The following is a 17400-nucleotide window of genomic DNA, read 5'->3' as shown; positions in this document are numbered from 1 at the left end:
GGAGGGTGGTAAGACGGTTGGGTGCCCGTTGCTGGCAAGGGTGAGAACAAGGACAGCAGACTGACTCCCTGACCGAGTGAGCTTCAGTAGCTGAGGGGGCTCCTACTGGGGGAACCTTAAAGCACAAAACAATGAAAACAGACTGGTGCCTTAGGGGTGCTGGGTTGGACACTCAACCAGAAATAACCAGAGAATGGTGGAGAGTTCAGCAAGGAGGGACAGGGCACGTAGCTGCTTCCCATGTGGGTCTGGAGGAACAAAGGCAAGGTCTAGCAATGTGAAAGTGACATCTTTACCTGATGAGACCAAAAGAAAGGGCAGAATGGCAGAAAAGGTGCACAGAGGCTGCTAAGTAGGCAAAATATGTATACATAAAACAGAATAAGTACAAGACGATATTTTGACCTCCTCCCCAACTTCTTTTTAATGACTCCTTTAGTTCTGCCCTGGTTGAAGCTGCTTACTTCAATAGCCAATCGACTGCAAGGTTGAAGAGGTGAGGTAAAATAAGCACATTCATGCTTTATAACTGTTTGGACAGCAAACCAGAATGTGAGACCTTGTTCAAGTTTAACAGCAATTGTGGTTTTCATATAGATTTTGAATGACTCTAAGACGCATCTGAGGAATGCCATACACAGTGATAATCTTCCACCAGCGATGCCTGGCTAATCAGTCGAAGACCTTTCTGAAGTTAATGATAGGTGTTCAGTGCTTTTTCCAGTGTGCTGCATGTGAGGCCAGGATAAGGATCTGGTCAGCTGCCTAGTTCTAACAGAAAGTATGAAATGTTACAAATGAGAGGAGGCCATTTGCCCTATATAGCTTCTTTGGTAGTTAGGAGCTAGCTAATCAAACGAATTTCTTGAAAGACACCAGGACTGTGGCCTCAATAACATGGGTGTGACACTTTTTCCATACTCTCACAATACTTTGTGTAAATAAAAATACTTTGGCTTCTTTTCACCTCTAGTTGAAGTTCAAAGGCATCTGATTCTGCCTCATGCTTAAAAGGTGCATTGAGTACATGCTTAATATGTAATAGTCTTACATTTTTAGGCAGTTATGCATAAATGAGCTGATATTCACAATGTTCAAACGAAGAAAAGCACATACTAGAAATCAATAAAAAAACAAAGGAGGAAGCACATGTTGATATTGGTCGGCATTCACAATAACTGAAGATCCAGTTTTCCCAGTGCTATATTTTGGAACAGCCCACTTGAAAGTCCAATTACTATGCTACACAGCCACAAGAACAGAGAGCTGATGTCAGCTCCCATTGTGGTGAGACTAGAGACAGCTGAAATGATCAGTTTTCATTAATTTCAGAGTAATGTGCAATGATTTTGGATGTTGAAAGTGAGCTTTATAAATAAATCCACATGATTTAACTTTTAGCTACAATAGTTTTCACTGTTTTAATAATGTATTGGATATATTAAAGTAAATTGTAATTTTGTCTCTATAATGTATTGGTTAAACCTTTTTAATTAAATGTCAGGGAGTACAGACGTACACCTAATAATTTAGCTCCAGTTAGTCACAGTGGCATGGAATCAAGGCCTTTGATAGTGGCATCTGTTTGTAGTTTTTTTTAAATCTCTATTTTTTCTTACAGTAACATAACTGACTCTGTTACTGTATTGTACTCCAGTGAAAAAGTTCAATTTGTTTCTTTCAACGAATGCTTTGCCAGCATAGACTAAGTCTTCTCACCAAGAGGTAAATTCAACTCACATAGTAAGAAACCAAGTTCCTGGACTACTGGAAATCACACCAACCATAGTCATCCCACTATATTCACTTGCAAGAACCAAGGACTTAGTGCTATTGGAATCCACAAAGCAAGTTGCTTTTGCCATCACTCACTCTGTCCCTCAGACACTAGTGTCAACGTGAAACTATATTACAGTGTGGTCTGTGGGTTAGGATCCACAGCTGAGAAAGGACATCAGCCCTGTTGTTGGCAAAATGTCTTTTCCCAGGGACTCAAAATTGAACTCAGGTTTGGCTCCCTAACGTATGAATTCCTCGTTTGCAAAAGCCGATCTAAATTCTAGTTCTTTCAACTGCAGGAAAAACTACTTTTGTAGCTATGCAGAATGGACTGAATTCATGCTGTGGTACAGTATACCCAGGGGATTCTGTCGACAGAAACAGGATCTTTAAACAGGCGGGTCTCAGGAAAAAACCACATGTAACCATAACACAAAAAATAGTTGTCTTATTTACAGTGCAAGGAAATCTAAAACCACAAAACCTTAGCTATTCTTTGAGATTATTACTGTATGTATTTATTAATGCCCTCTATAAACAATATGGTTAGCTATGCTGCTTACCGACAAAGTCTCTCCAAAGACAAAAGTTGCTCTCCAAAGCTCTCCTCAAACTCACAGTAATTCAAAAAACACCATAAAACCCAGACATTACACAGTAGGTCAGACATACAGACAGACAAACCCATTGTTCTCTCCCTTTGGTGCAGACACATAACAGAAGATCTGCTCTCTTCCTCAGACAACAGATGTTGACCAACACTGGGAAGCCTTTGCTTCCTGGATTTGCATCCAGTCGTCTTCCTCAGTCGGTCAGGTGACATTGATGGCAGTGATAGTTATTCCTCATTGCTCTTTAATGAATGTGATTCAGACAAGATCCTCAGCCTTGTATCCAACAACCACCTTCTTAAAATACAAAATGGGCTCTGCTCAGTTAACAAAAGTAAAGGTAGTTTTGGAGAAATTCATTCAGAAATTTTCATTAGCAATTCATGTAGTGTAATATTTTTTATCAATTTGATTAATATAAAAACAGCCAGTATTATTACAATAAAGCACATTTATCCTGCATTCAAAGTCCTAGTAACTGAATGAGTAATCCAAAATTGATCCCAAATGTCAAGACAAAGACCTATATCTTTGTGAACACAATCTTCAGGTTTAGTTGAAGTTACAACATTCTCCAAAAAACAGGGAAAAAACATTCCATAGGTTTCCATGGTCAGCATTTGGAAAAGTGCAAGCTTTTTCATCCTCTGGACTTAATCAAGTGCAGATACAGTTGATGTTAATACACAAAGGATACAAAATCAAACCTGTTTTACGATGTACAAAAAAAACAAATCTTTGTTTATTTTGAAAGTAAGTGTATTAAATAAATCCTGATGCTTAACCTGAGGTTTTACGTGCTTAAGATTTTTGTAACTTCATACAGCAGCTGAGGTTTCATCAGAAAGTTGGGCTGCCTATAATGGATTGTACTTAATTTAAGGGAACAAATATATTAATATATTAATTAATTCCATGCTGGTTAATTTCACACTGAAAAGAAAACAAAATGAATAAAACACAAAGTTCCAGATGTGTAGCCTTCCTCAGATGGGAGAATATATTTAATATGAATTAATGAAGAACCAGGCTTTTGCTATAAGTGGATATTAGTACAAGTTTCACATTAGCCACACACTGTATTATAGCATGAAACACCATGAAAACACTTGTACTGTATGTAGGGTTTTGGTTCATTAACAGCTAGGTCAAAAATTGGTGAAAAACTGGTTGTGAAAGTTTTTGTCATCTTTTTAATAAAACATCATACTTTAACAAGATACAACAAAAAACATCACGTCAAGTATTGTTAGCAGTTTTAAGGCATTATAGTTTAAAGACGTGAGACAGGCTTTCTTGTACAAGCCTGTAATGCATTATATTCACATACGAAAAAAGTCAGACCCTTTGAAATAAACTGGCAAAACCAATGGTGGATTCAGATTTCAGAAACTTCTCAGTCTGAAGGGTTCTAAAGATATATGTGATATTCTGTACAAATTGTCAATTAAAATCAGTTAAAACCAACACCTGTTTCCTTCAGGAAAAAAATAAAAGTGATTCAAGGAAAGCAATATACTGTAGTTTGACTCGGTGAGCTTCAAATTTCCCTTTTGAGAGATCATTGCCAAGTTTATAAAGAGATCGGTCTACATTTTACTTTTAAAGAGCTTAGAAAGAGGAGGTGCATCAGCAGACAACATTTAAAGGAACAAGAAGAGGTTAATTTCACGCTGAAAAATTAAATGTAAACTTTGTGTTTCTTTCTTGCTTTTTCGCAACTTCTGAGCTTCTATTTGTACATTTCATTTCTATAGATTTACAGCATTTGGATTTGGAACTCTTTAAAAGAGGATTTCCTTCAAAGCACCAGCATAAAATCAGTATAAAACCCAGTTCAATATAAACATTAGCTGCAATTTTATTTATACCAATTAGAAGAGGCACGCACCCCTGCACATACCTGTACAGTACATGCATTTATGAGGTGGTCTTATTCTTATTCCTACTGTATATCACATCGCTTTCAATAACAGTTTATCCAATTCAGGGACATCGTGGCCTTAGGCCTATCCCAGGAAACATTGCGCATAAGGTGGGAATAAATGGGAATAAATAAATCCTGGATAGGATGGCACTCCATTGGAGGTCACAGTGAGACACAAAAACACACACACCCACTCCAGGGCTAATTCCATTGAAACCAACAATCCTACCAGCATGTCTGTGCACTGTCTTAGGAAACAGAAATCCACATAAACATGGGGAGAATCAACCACTGTGCCATCCTATAATAATAATAATAATAATAATAATAATAATAATAATAATTACATTAGTACAACAGGTTATTAAGTTGAACTGGAAGAACGGGTAAAGAGCAAAACCTTGCTGATAACAATTGACAGCTCTTGGCAAACTTTTTCCCATATACAATAAAGCAAATGGAATTGGAAAATCAAAAAGGGCTTTTATTTACGCTAGATTTAATGGAGAGACAAGAATAAAGCAAATACTGTAGCAGTTGCTTATGTAGCAGCACACAGGCAATCTCTGACTAAGGTGTTTTAAGCGTACAACACTCCTGGGTGAAATGAAGACAGAGGAAGAAGGGCTGAAGCACAGTGTGAAGCATTCTGTGTGTATGGAACAGCAGGATGGGGCGGCTTGCTGTACAGTTTCTAATGCCCTGCCCCATTGTCCAGAGCACCACACTCTTTTTCCTGCTCGATTTCTATCTTCTGCGGAAAAATAAATTGTCAAGGACATTTTTAGAAGGATAAATCTGGACCTTCTGGAAGAGGTGTTAGTGAGGCCAGAAGGGGGCGCTCACCTTTCAGTCTGTGTGGGTCCCTAATTCCCCAGGATAATGACGGGGACATTATAGTGTAAAAAGGTGCCATCCTTCGGATTTGATGTAAAAACGAGGTCCTGACACTCCATGGTCACTGAAAATCCCAGGGTGTTTCTCGAAAAAAATAATATGGCCAAATTTCCTTCAGGCCTTTACCAATCATGGCCTCCCCATCTATGAACTATGAATCACTCTGTTCTCCTCTCCAGTGAGAGCTTGTGTGTGTGCACCATGGCTGCCGTCGCATCATCCAGGTGGGGCTGCACACTGGTGGTGGTGGAGGGGAGTCCCCATTACCTGTAAAGTGCTTTGAGTGGAGTGTCTAGAAAAGTGCTATACTATTATTATTATTATTAAAAACAGACCGACATCACAAGAGACCTCCTGTCTAGTCAGCCGAGAGTAGAGGTAAACGACAGCCCTTGGGAGACAGGAAGAGTTACATTCCAGGGAGGCCAAAACAAAGCTGTCAACACGATTCATCCTGCTTTCTCAAACACTGATGATTGTGAGCAGGGCTGTGTGGGAATCCTTTCCAGTTTCCATCAGATGTGTTTGCTGACAGGATGTGGGAGAATCACAACATGTGCGTTTTTGCCTGGCAGGACTTCTCGCTTTGTATGTTAAACCTTGGGGGGAACTTTAATGTCCGCTGCAGAATCATAGCAGAACCTTCGACAATCCTTAAGCAAGATGCTCAATCAACAAGGCCCTTGTTACAGTATGTCATCACTAACTGCCTTCACATGTGGTTGCAATTTCTGAGTCCTGTTCCCTGCATTTTTGAGATGACCTACACTGAAGATGAGTCAGTGCTGATCAACATTCCTTGTGTGGCCAGTAACCCAAACGAGTTCAACGTAATCAGAAGCAAATTCAATCATGTCTGATTTACTATGAAATCAGACATGAGAGAGCTCCACAAATCTCTTATAAATCTGGGTCTTTATCAATCTAGACAGTATATATGAACTTTGAGTGAAAAAATACCCACTTCTCACGTTGTTTAAATTTTTTACTCAGTAATCTTAGCATATTAAGCTGCATTCCTCAATCAACTGACACAGTACATATCTTTGAAGTTTGGTTTTACTTTTTTATCTATAAAAAACCATTAACACATATGCAGATTGGTCTGATCACCTTAAAGAAAATGACAGATTAATATTTGAATTCTGGCTTGGCTGTTATCAGTGCGGTATACTGTACATTGCAGGGAATGTACTCCCTTTAAGTCAAAGCTGGATTTAATTTGAAACAACCAAAAAAAAACTACAGGTTGGCACATAGCTCTAGTAATGGGGAAATTGATTTAATGGTTTGCAGAGGGTTATGTACATGTTTTTAAAAATGTTTCAGGCGGTAAGAGCTATCCTGCAGTTAGGCAGCAGATTTACTAATAACAAATAAACACAGTTTCTGCAGTGTTGCCACCCCTAAACCTGCATAAAAGCACTTTAGGGATGGTTAAATAATCATGCTGGAGGGGTACATGTCACTCAGCTTTGGAAAATGAGGTGCAGGCTCTTTACATTTTTAATTTACTAACAGTGTTCCCCCCTGTCGTGCCCTTTCAAATCCTCTTTTACAGTGTGGAGCATTTTCCGCAATTCTATCCTTTCTACACAAGCAAAGCAGCAGTTCAACAGAAAAAAAAAGTTTATCTTGTGTTAAATATTGTAACACGTCTCCTTTAGGAGGTCGATGATAATCACACAACAGTAGCTAGAAAATCTTGGTCAGATACACCAATGCTAAAACAACTAAAACTTCTAGCAAGGATAAAAACAACAACAAAAGTGAATTTGCTTGAACCTACATTGAATCTAACATCTTCTGTAATACTGATGTTGAGTGAAAAGATGAAAGGTTAAAAAAACAATATTCTCTATCTAACTGTGGAATGTCTCCATCAAAAATGACTACTTAGATTAAGGATCATTTGAGACCTAGAAATCACTTAGCCAGAGACTAGAATGCTCAGTAGGCACAATTCACGATTCTTTGATCTCTGGTTCAGCTTTACAGTTAATCAGCCTTTGTCAAGCAGTAACCTCAGGAGATCCTTTTGAGCATATAAGCCAGGTCATTGCGTGACTGTGCACTGTAGTATTCAGCTACCCACTGCCTATATTGGTGCATATTGCATTGCAGGCACTTGTTCAAGTAACATGGCGCCCATGCAATTAAATCACTGCCACAGTTTCAGTCTAACTTTTATTACCAATCCTTTATGGAAAAGGAAGAAAGAGTAGAGAATAAGCATGCAAATGTCAAACAATAATATGACTATTGTGCTTATAAATACATACTGTATATACAGTATTAGCTCATACATTATTATCAAAACTACTGTGCCCCATTACCATAGCGAGTGAAATTAAAATCGCATAAAATCTCCAGTTCACCTGCTAGGTGTTGGTGTTGTTGATACAGACAGATGTGCAAAGAACATACAGAATTAATAAAGAACATAAAGTTAACCAAGAAATCTCTGTATCCCTGTGTGTTCACATATTTAATAGCAAAATGATTCTCCATGATTTTCTTTCAGGACGAGAGACAAGAATCCAAGCTCAGGTACTGAAGCAGTTTGAACTCCAGCAGACTAAAAGAATGGGAAGCTGACAAATTCATGTGCCTGGCCTGTCCCACTGAGCATATTCTACAAACATTTCCACATTCTCAACGTTTCAAATATTCTACAAATATTTATCGAGAGTCGTTCCCTGAGAGCAGGGCCTCTGAAGCACTGCATGTTGAATGGGCTGAAAAAGAATCTATTCCTGGCATGGGACTAAAGAGAACTTTACCTGAATATTTCTTTTCCTCCGTGTGTGTTACTACAATGATGTTTTGAAGTATTGGAAGTTATTTTTAAGGTAGACATCACCTTCAGGGTACAATTGCTATTTTAGTCTGTCGTTGCCTTGGCCTTGGTGATTTACAAATTTGGTCCCGAATAGTACTAATTTTTTTTTTCACCTTCTAGTTTTCAGGAGACAAGGCTTCTGAAACCTTTCCGTAACCTAATGGGCTTGAGACTCATCTGTCTGAATGACACCAAAAGGTGTTGCCTTAGGGAACACGGTCACATCCTCAAGGTAAGACATAGTGAAAACACTATGGTTATGTCGTGGCTGTGAAAATGGAAGCAGGCCTAGGCAGCTGTGTACACAGTGTTGCCGGCTGTATGAAGGGGGAATTACTTTAGCTGCTGTTCCATACACTGTGTAAGAAAAGGAGAATGCGCTTGTCCCAGCTCTTGAATTTGGACCTGCGCAATTCACAGCTGCTGCATCTCAGCCTACAGCTGTACAGCTGCGTGTTTGAAATAGAAATCCCATTTCTACTCAGTTGTTCCCTTGGCAGTAGCAGCTTTTTTTTTTTTTTTTTTTTTTTTTAGGGTTCCTACTTGATTCATGATTCTGGTCTTGCAAGACAAACTATATGCTCAAAAGCAAACAGGGGAGCAGGGGAGATTCAGAGGCAGGCCAGCACTGATACGTAGTGTAATTACTCCCAGATGGCTGTGGGTAAACTACAAAAGCATGGCACTTTGTCCAAACACAGCAGCCTCTTGCAGTCATCTAACGATAAGGGTTTCTTCTAGTCCAATTCTATTGTATTAATTAAACACTAAAATACATGATTGATTTGGCAATTTAGGCTTTTTCTTTCCGTCCTTCCATTTTCAGAAACCTTATCCACAGAGAGCCTAATCAGGCAGGCACAGGAGACTGCAGTGGGTGGGACAGCAGTCTACTACTCACATATACAGTACATACAGGAGGGAACTTTAAAGTTGGCAAATATCCTGGACAGCATATCTTTGTACAACCGTCTTAGACATGTAGACAACATGCAAAAACTACGTACTGTAGAAGGCACTCCAGGAAGCATTCGAACCCAGGACCCAAGACCTGAGAGGCAGCAGAACTAGCTGCTAAGCCACTAGTCCACTGTGCATGCCCTGATTTAAGCGAATTATTTTGGCTATGGATTTCACACGCCTGTTGTACATTATAAATGATTTAATAGCTGGACTAGATGCACTGTGCAGATTCAATAATGTAATACTGTAATTATTGCCTGCATTGATGAACAAGGGGGCATTCACTGAATAACAATCTTCTTTCACCCCATACAAACAGCAAATCTCTTTTCAGTAGCTCGTTCATCAATCACCTATTTAATACCCTAGAAGTTTGTATTAGAAAAATAACACATACAGGATAATCTGACGAGGTGAAATGACATGGGGTAAGGTCTGGTGCTAAAGAGGCTAAATGCTTAAATTAGCCACTAACAACTATCAAGAGAACAGATAAGCCAGATGGACACCTTGCATTTCCTTTATTCTAATTATTTTATGCATTTTAAGTTCTGATAACTTTTGGTAAGACAGCTCTTCTAGTCCAATATGCTTTGAAACTAATTCCAGGCTTAACTGAACCACCAGAATTTTTAAGTATCCATAATTACTGATTTCAAAATCTGAAAAACTGCCTTTTCTTTCTTTTCACAAACAATGACTGTAATTTACCTCTATTATTTACATTTCACCTGAGCCAAACAGCTATAGTAATTTATGAAGAAAGGCCTCTAATCATATATTGATTCAATTTAGAATGCTGAAGCATTTTATTCTGGAGAAAATATAATGATTTTTAAAAAGCTAAATATGGAGAGGTCCTAAATTAAAGACAAAGAAGCCCGGTTACAATGCAGGTAAATTGTAGTCTCGTGTTAATGAGAAAACGTGTCCTGTCCTGGCTTAACATCTGATTGAGAAATAATGAAGGTAATGGGATTTTCACTAATCTCTGAAATCCACATTGGACAGCACAGTCTCAGTTGTGCAATAGCTCATACTTATCCCACAGTCATAGGATATCCTGTAACAAATTAAATCACCATATTTTAAAAAATACCATTATCAATTTCATGTTACATGCCTGGGAAAGAAGATGACCAAAATGGCTTACCCTCATATTTTCAAAGAGGCTCTTCAGAGTTTGAACTTCTGCACTGTTGTGAGGGGTCACTCTAATAACTTGATCCCTACAAGGGAAGGAAAATATACTGTAGTAAATACACTGGATAAAATAAAACTTGATTGTTCCCGGATGTGTCATTTTCATAAAAAGTTAACAGAGGTTCATTTAATGGAGAACAGCATTTCCCACTGTCTTTCCATCCATAAATTTTCTAACCACTTTATCCAATACAGGCTTGTGGGGGGAGCTGGAGCCCATCCCAGTAAGCAATGGGTGCAAGGCAGGATACACCCTGGCTAGGATGCCAAAAAACAGTTATACATAAAGTTCTTCATTTTTAGGGCATTACATCACTGTCACAGAAGAACCTTTATCAGTTTTATCACTATGCTCATTCAGCAGAATGGTTCATTCAAATCACTGACTTAGAAATTGGATATAAACCTCTTAAACATACAGTACTTTAAAACGTACAGAAGTGGGCGAGGTATCCTACACTTTCATACACTCCTCCTCCCAAAATAAAACTCAAGAGTCCCGGGCATTCTTTATCAAAACTAGAAATGTTAAGAATAAAATCTGCAACATTGCACATTATTTACTCTTCTGTTTACTTACATGAGTCATTGATTTACAAGAACCGACTCCCTTAAGAACTTAAAAAAACCCAGAAGAATGACTTTCCATGGTGGGTAAGGGTTTTACTAACAGTTAAGGAAATCAAAGTAACGAATTACTGTCAAAATCTGTAAAAAAAACCTGGACATAACCAACAGGAAGAAGTAGGAAGGGAATACTTAAACATAGAAATGCTGTATGACTAATACAAACCTTCTTTATTTGGACACCTGCAAAAAAGGGGTCCATTCACTCAGAATTGGCTGAACCCATTAGTAAATCTTTTACCCACTTTTGAAGAAGCTGTAAAACTGTTCGCTAGATCCCCCCAATAAAACTGGACATATAATTTGACCAAGGCCCTCCTTGAAACTGTTACTATTAAAGTGAAAATTGTGACATACAGTAAAAATAAACATTTGATTTTCTTCAAAAGCCAGAACCATGGACATATGTTCTCCAAAACTGTACATGTCTGCAGGTCACAGTAATTGCCTACCAACTTGGATCAAAAACAAGGTCTTTTGGCATATCATACTTGCATCCAGAAATGCTCATTTGTAATTGTTTAGACTAGAGCAGGATGCATGTATGTAACTAGAGTATCATTTTACACTGCCTTGCTCTAGATGACATCACTAATAGCACAGCGCCTGACACCCATAAACTGCTGTTAAAGGAAACCTTACATCTTTTTTTTCGTGCTCTGCCCTTCACCATGACAAAGAAAATGGATTGAAATGAAATACTACATGCCTTATGATTTACGTGTATGGTAAATGGATGAGAAAAGCAATCCCCCAGGATACAAAACAGTGGCAGCATCTGTAGTATGAAGTGACATATTTCTCTCGCGTGGTCTAGCCTGAGTCAAAATTTACCACCCAACAGCACAACATATACTGTAGGTATGAGTGATGCACAGAGACTTCAGAGACTTCAGTTCAGCCCATCTCTGAGTGATATTGCAGATATTGAGGTCTACAGCAGAAACCTTATACCCTGCGACTTACTGTACATTGATATGCAATGTGTTAGACATTTTAGACACAGTCAGGTGTAACAATATACAGTATGCATTTTATGAGCATCATCAATTTACTCAAAGCCTCCTCTAAAGTTTTCCACTGTTTTAAAACCTTTGTGTTATGATTAGGCTTTTCCCATCATTAACATTAATTAGTAAACTAGCCAAATCTAGGTAGGATTAGCTCATTAAAGACAAGACAAACACCTGGAAGATTAATTTCATTGTACTGTATACAAGAGCAGGGTCTTTCACATAGGCAGTAAAAAGATGAACTACAGTATGAATGGAAAACACTGAGATAGTCGAGACTACTTATGAAAACAGATTTAGGTGTTTATATGTTTGCTTACCAAAGAATGTAGTGCAGCAAAAAAAAGGCTAACGAATGGTTCTGGTATATGCCTGTAGTGAAATGTATAGATTTTACATCATGGGGTGTAACGTTGGACAGCACAGTGATGTGGTGGAGAGCATTGCTGGGGCCCTGGGTTCAGCTCCTGGAGTGGAGTTTGTATGGCCTCCTCATGTTCATGTGAGTCGCTCGGGGTGCTCTGGTTTCCTCCCAAAATCAAACTACGTACCGGTGGGCTAAATGGCTTCTGGGAAATCTGGCTCTGGTGTGAGAGTGTGTGTGTCTGTGTCTGCCCTGTGATGGACTGGCGTCCCGTCCGGGGTGTACCCCTTCCTGTGATAGGCTCCAGCTCCCCCGTGACCCTGTACTGGATAAAGCATTTAGAAAATGGATGGTTGCATGTAATCAGTGATTCTTCAGAATCAACAGTGGAACATTCTAATGCTCTTCACATCCTGTGTTCCATCTATAAACTTACAAGGTTATATTTTTGTACTACAAATTTCACATCCATCTTGATTAACTGTTTGCTTAAAAGAAAGTGGCTAAAACATCAGCAAAGATCATCACAGAACTGGGACTCTTCATGAGGAATAACTGTAGAACTTATTTTTCTAAAGAAAACAATGGCCAACTTTTTTAGGGGTTAATATCAGGATGACAACAATAAAATACACTGCTTCAGTTACCCAATCAGATCTAATTGACTCATGATCTTTAACACCATTTCTTCCCCTGTACACTTCCAGAAAACTACAAGACTACATTTTGCATGTTTTATGCACAATACAGATGGGGACCTGCATGGAAGACCAGGCTTCTTCTGCAAGGGATACTGGTGGTCCAGGGTGTGGTGCTCTTCCCTCTGAACCAGAATCTCTAAGCTACTGACCCAGTATGGGGACCAGGAACAATTTACTGCACAAGGCACCGTCCCCTGGATGAGACACTGAACTGATCCCTAAAGACCCTAAAGCACTGTTTGTAAAATGAGGAATGTTGACTCCAATGTCCTGGCTAAATTCCACACTGCTTTTGTACGATCTGTCGACCTAATATCCACCCTAAACTTCAGCTGGAGAAGTAATTTCTAGCTTCTCCACCTGATCTGTGGCTTGGCTGCCACCACAAACTGGCTGCTGCACATCACAGATGGATGAAGAGGGTCCTCTTCTACATGTAAAGTGCATTGGGATCCTTTGGGATCATGAGAGCTACATAAACCGAAGAAATGCTATTACTCCTAATGATAGTAATAGTTGTTATAATCTAAACAAATAAGATATTATAATTATTCATTAGGTTCATTAGCATTATAATAATTATTAGGGCAGTTAGGATGGTAAAAATCAGGGGTCAGGTCAGACAGTGATTTACAGCAGGAAGCACAGATTCAAAGCTAAACAGAAGTATTTAATCACAGTCTTAGTGTGCCATATGGGTCACATTTTCAACATGTGTTCTAATAAATGTGCAAGAGAAAGAGAAGCTTTCTCTGAATTCACTTTACTACCTGAGCTTTACACTGCAAAGATTATATACTGTAGACAGTAGTGAAACCTATAATTTTAATCCAGCTGGAACTGACTCACCGACAAAAAAAATATAAAAAGAGAATGTGACAGAAATCAGCTGCATAATGATTGCTTTCCTATTATTCCTATTTGTTTTTACTTTGTCTTATGATATATATTCAGTTTACAGTCTCTGTTTATGTTACCTGGTGGAGACATACAGTATTATTTTGTCTTTTTCATTCACAAAACCTTGTTAATGAGCAGAGAGCTTCTTTAGAAATGAACAAACACCATGGACGATGTATAGACTTCATGTCCCTCAGTTCACTGGCTAGCTTTTGCATGTTTTAACAGCATGCTACACAGTATCAATGGCTATATGTTTCTTAACTGGCAAAGAGGGATTTATTGCGCATCAATCTGTAGAATATTGGAAGAAATAATGAAAAGGTTTGTCAAAATGTGTTGGTGCAAACACTGTTTGACTGGTAGCCTCTTACTTCAAAGGGAAAAACTTTTCCAAATGATCAACAAAAAGGCTTCATACTCAATGTGCCTGCTTATGAATAATTATGAAGATAAAACTGAAGGGTACAACATCCTGAAATCACCTTTATTTTAACTATTAAAAGTATTATACTTAATTATGCTTTTACAACTTGAATCAGTTCCCCTTGAAAAATATCAGAACCCTTAAAGTCCTCCAGTGACTTAATAACTAAAGGAGCAGACTTCATGCAATCCTGATATATTGCTCCACTTTACCTTAAGAATATATTGTATTATTTATAATCCAAATAGTACATTTTTAAAATGTCACTTAAAGACCTACACACACTTCCAATAGACACTTCTAATAGAAAAGATTAAGAAAATAAGAACATAGTTGTACACATTACTGTATATTTAAATGTACTATACAAACTGAACAGTGGTGTAATGGAATAGAAATTAATTCATACAACTCTGCATTTTATGAACTAAAGATCTGCAGCAAATCATTATTAATCAGCTGTGCCACTCTTTTTGCAGAACAAGTCCATTTTTAAATGATTTCATTAATTAAAAAAATTTCCATTTCATTATTGAATTGATTTGGGTCCATGGATTCTTCTTCAATGGAACTATATTTAAGACATTATGGGCAACAGAGGCAAGTAGAGGGGTATATTTCAATGTACCCTGCTGTTGTTTCACTAATATTTAGAGTGTTTCTCTTGTGAGAACACGTAATCTGATCAGTTTGTATCCAGCTGGGACAGATTCCAGTGGGATTGCTAAGCAGTTACATGATGCCAATGTTTAGATTTGCCACTCTCTGGATCATGTAATTGGAACCCGGCATCTTTAACCTCTCATCACAGTCTCCAGCTATTTCTGCTCTCCATTGGTGGTTTGAACAACAACTCGTTTAATCTTTGCGGTGAATAATTTAACATCTGTCTCTTGAAAATAAAAGCCCATAAATGTGAATGAAACATTTTACTGTATATGCTTTCAGCGACCACATCAGCAGTTCGAGTTAAAGGCCCTCGGATGGGAAAGGAAGCTCTAAAAGGAAGGTTTATAGTTCCTAAGGGATTACTCACACCTGGGAACTGATGATGGTGCAGCTCCAACAAAAGAGCTTGTAACTTTGCTCAGTAATGTGTCAGGCTTTGCAAAGCATTAAAAACGATGAGAATCTACTGGGACTGTTATGGAAACATAGTATTTTCGCCCCACTCTTTTTGGCAGCCATAGCGTGGCTTAATTTCAAATGCTCATGTAGTTCTTACAGCATGTAACAGTGTTTTCTATTGTTCATTCTCAGATGGAATCACGTACCACATCTCAGATAGGTCTCACCACAGGACTGCAGAAATATCGAGATAGGGCCAAGTTACTATTTCGTATACAGTATACTGTACAGTATATAAGAGTCAGTATTATATTATATATAACAGTATTATATAACCGTATAACAGTCAGTAAACATAAATAACTTTTTGCACTGCACAACAAAATGAAATTCCTCAATAGTTGAGAAAGATGTACAATACTTATTTTGAAATTTATGTCATGGTATCTTTTTATATGTTATTAAGAATTCATTCTTTTTTGACATACACTGAAACTGATAGGCAATTACAGCAGGAATTAAATAATACAGGATCACATTACATCCCTCTGAGGCCTTTCCTTGGCATTGTAATAAATAGGAAGGGTGTGTGTATTTCAGAAACTAAATAAGGTACAATATGTGAAAGTCAGTCCTGATCGTCTAAAGAAGCAAATTTATAAAAGATAATCATGCTTCCCACTGCAGTCATGCAATATTAAGTGAGATCGTGTGGCTTCTTTGTTCCTGGTTTAGGAGTTAATGAACAGGCAACATTGAGAAACCATATATTTATTCCCAAAACCAAGAGATAAAAAATACAAACTATTCTTTCCACATTATTTACGTAGAGTATGAAAACTTGTGTGTGAAGGCCCAGCATTTTACAGGACATAACCAAGACTTTGTTAATTGGTTCTGTCATTGCTGGACTGATATTAGCACCTTCCCACAATCCCACAATGATACACAATCAGCAGAAGAAATGTAAAACCATTATTTTAAAATTCTGCTCAAAACAGGACACAACTTCTGTCTAACTAACCTAAGGGAACTTTTCTCTCTGTTCCAAATAATTCATCAAAAACCATACCGGCATGCCTCTTGCCTGGCGGTGGACACCACAGAAAGAAAAATACTTTCACATTGTAAGAATGTACATTCCCGTTCTAATTTTAAATTGATCTCTTCACATCTCAGATATGTTCTGAGTTTTTATTTTTTAGGTAACCTCTCTATTTTTCACCAACACGGTCCAAAGTGCAGGAAGTCAGGCTTCTGAAAGATGGATCCCACTTACAGTGAATCTCCTTTCATTGTCTGAGTAGAGAAAGCGAGAAATGGCTGAACCTTCTCAGATGTACCATGTCTGACTCCTGGACTGGCCAATTACCTTTTGGTTGGTGATTCCATCACCGTATTAGAGCATCCATCTTGCAAGTCTCCTTCAATCCACACCTCATAAAATGCAATGCAATCGAACTGCAATCCACACCTTGTAAAAAGTTCTCTTTTTGGTGTAGACATCCCAGAGCCCAACCAGGTACGTGATCACCTCACAGTTCTCCTTACATAGGCCTGACTAACACAACCAACCTGTAATAAACAACTGAAGAGTGGTCAGTATTATACTGTAAATACTTTTTCTTAAAGGGGAACTGCAGTCTGCTTCTCAGACAAGTTATTAATTCATTGAAAGTATAGACAAATTTTAAATTAAGCACAAAATCAGTGAAAGTACTGTACATTGGCATGTTGTTGCAAACCCCTGGTCTCCCCATGGGCAAGAGCGAGAGTTCCAACAAATTGTGACGTGATGTGGCCCTTCCTGCTCACTAGTCTCTGTAAGAACTAATGTAATGCAATGTATAAAGTACAGGTTGTGCAGCAGAAAGTTTCCAATACGATGTGCATGCAGAGTTAACAAGTAAGTTCCATTTATTGGCAAAACGGTCTTGTAGTCCAGAGCAATACTTCAATTATATTAAAAGAGATGTATTCTTATGCAATGTAATAAGTCTGCTTCATGTCACTAGATGGTTTGTTGCCTTGTTCTGAATTGCAGAAAATGGCTCTGCAAATACCTGGAAATTTAGTCT

General features: G+C 38.2%; 1 protein-coding gene across 1 annotated transcript in view; it reads right to left on the bottom strand.

Moving 5' to 3' along the window:
• Positions 1-17400, bottom strand: part of cpa6 (carboxypeptidase A6) — a 45095-nt gene that overhangs the window by 15028 nt on the left and 12667 nt on the right. Inside the window, exon 2 of the mRNA XM_088918829.1 lies at positions 10173-10248. Coding sequence (XP_088774955.1) covers positions 10173-10248 — 76 coding nt within the window. The remainder of the gene's footprint in view (positions 1-10172; positions 10249-17400) is intronic.

The sequence above is a fragment of the Atractosteus spatula genome, chromosome 6 (genome assembly GCF_055471065.1).
Source record: "Atractosteus spatula isolate fAtrSpa1 chromosome 6, fAtrSpa1.hap1, whole genome shotgun sequence".
Classification (NCBI taxonomy): Eukaryota; Metazoa; Chordata; class Actinopteri; order Semionotiformes; family Lepisosteidae; genus Atractosteus; species Atractosteus spatula.
Note: the sequence above shows the minus strand (reverse complement) of the source record. Positions and strands in the feature narration are given on the sequence as shown.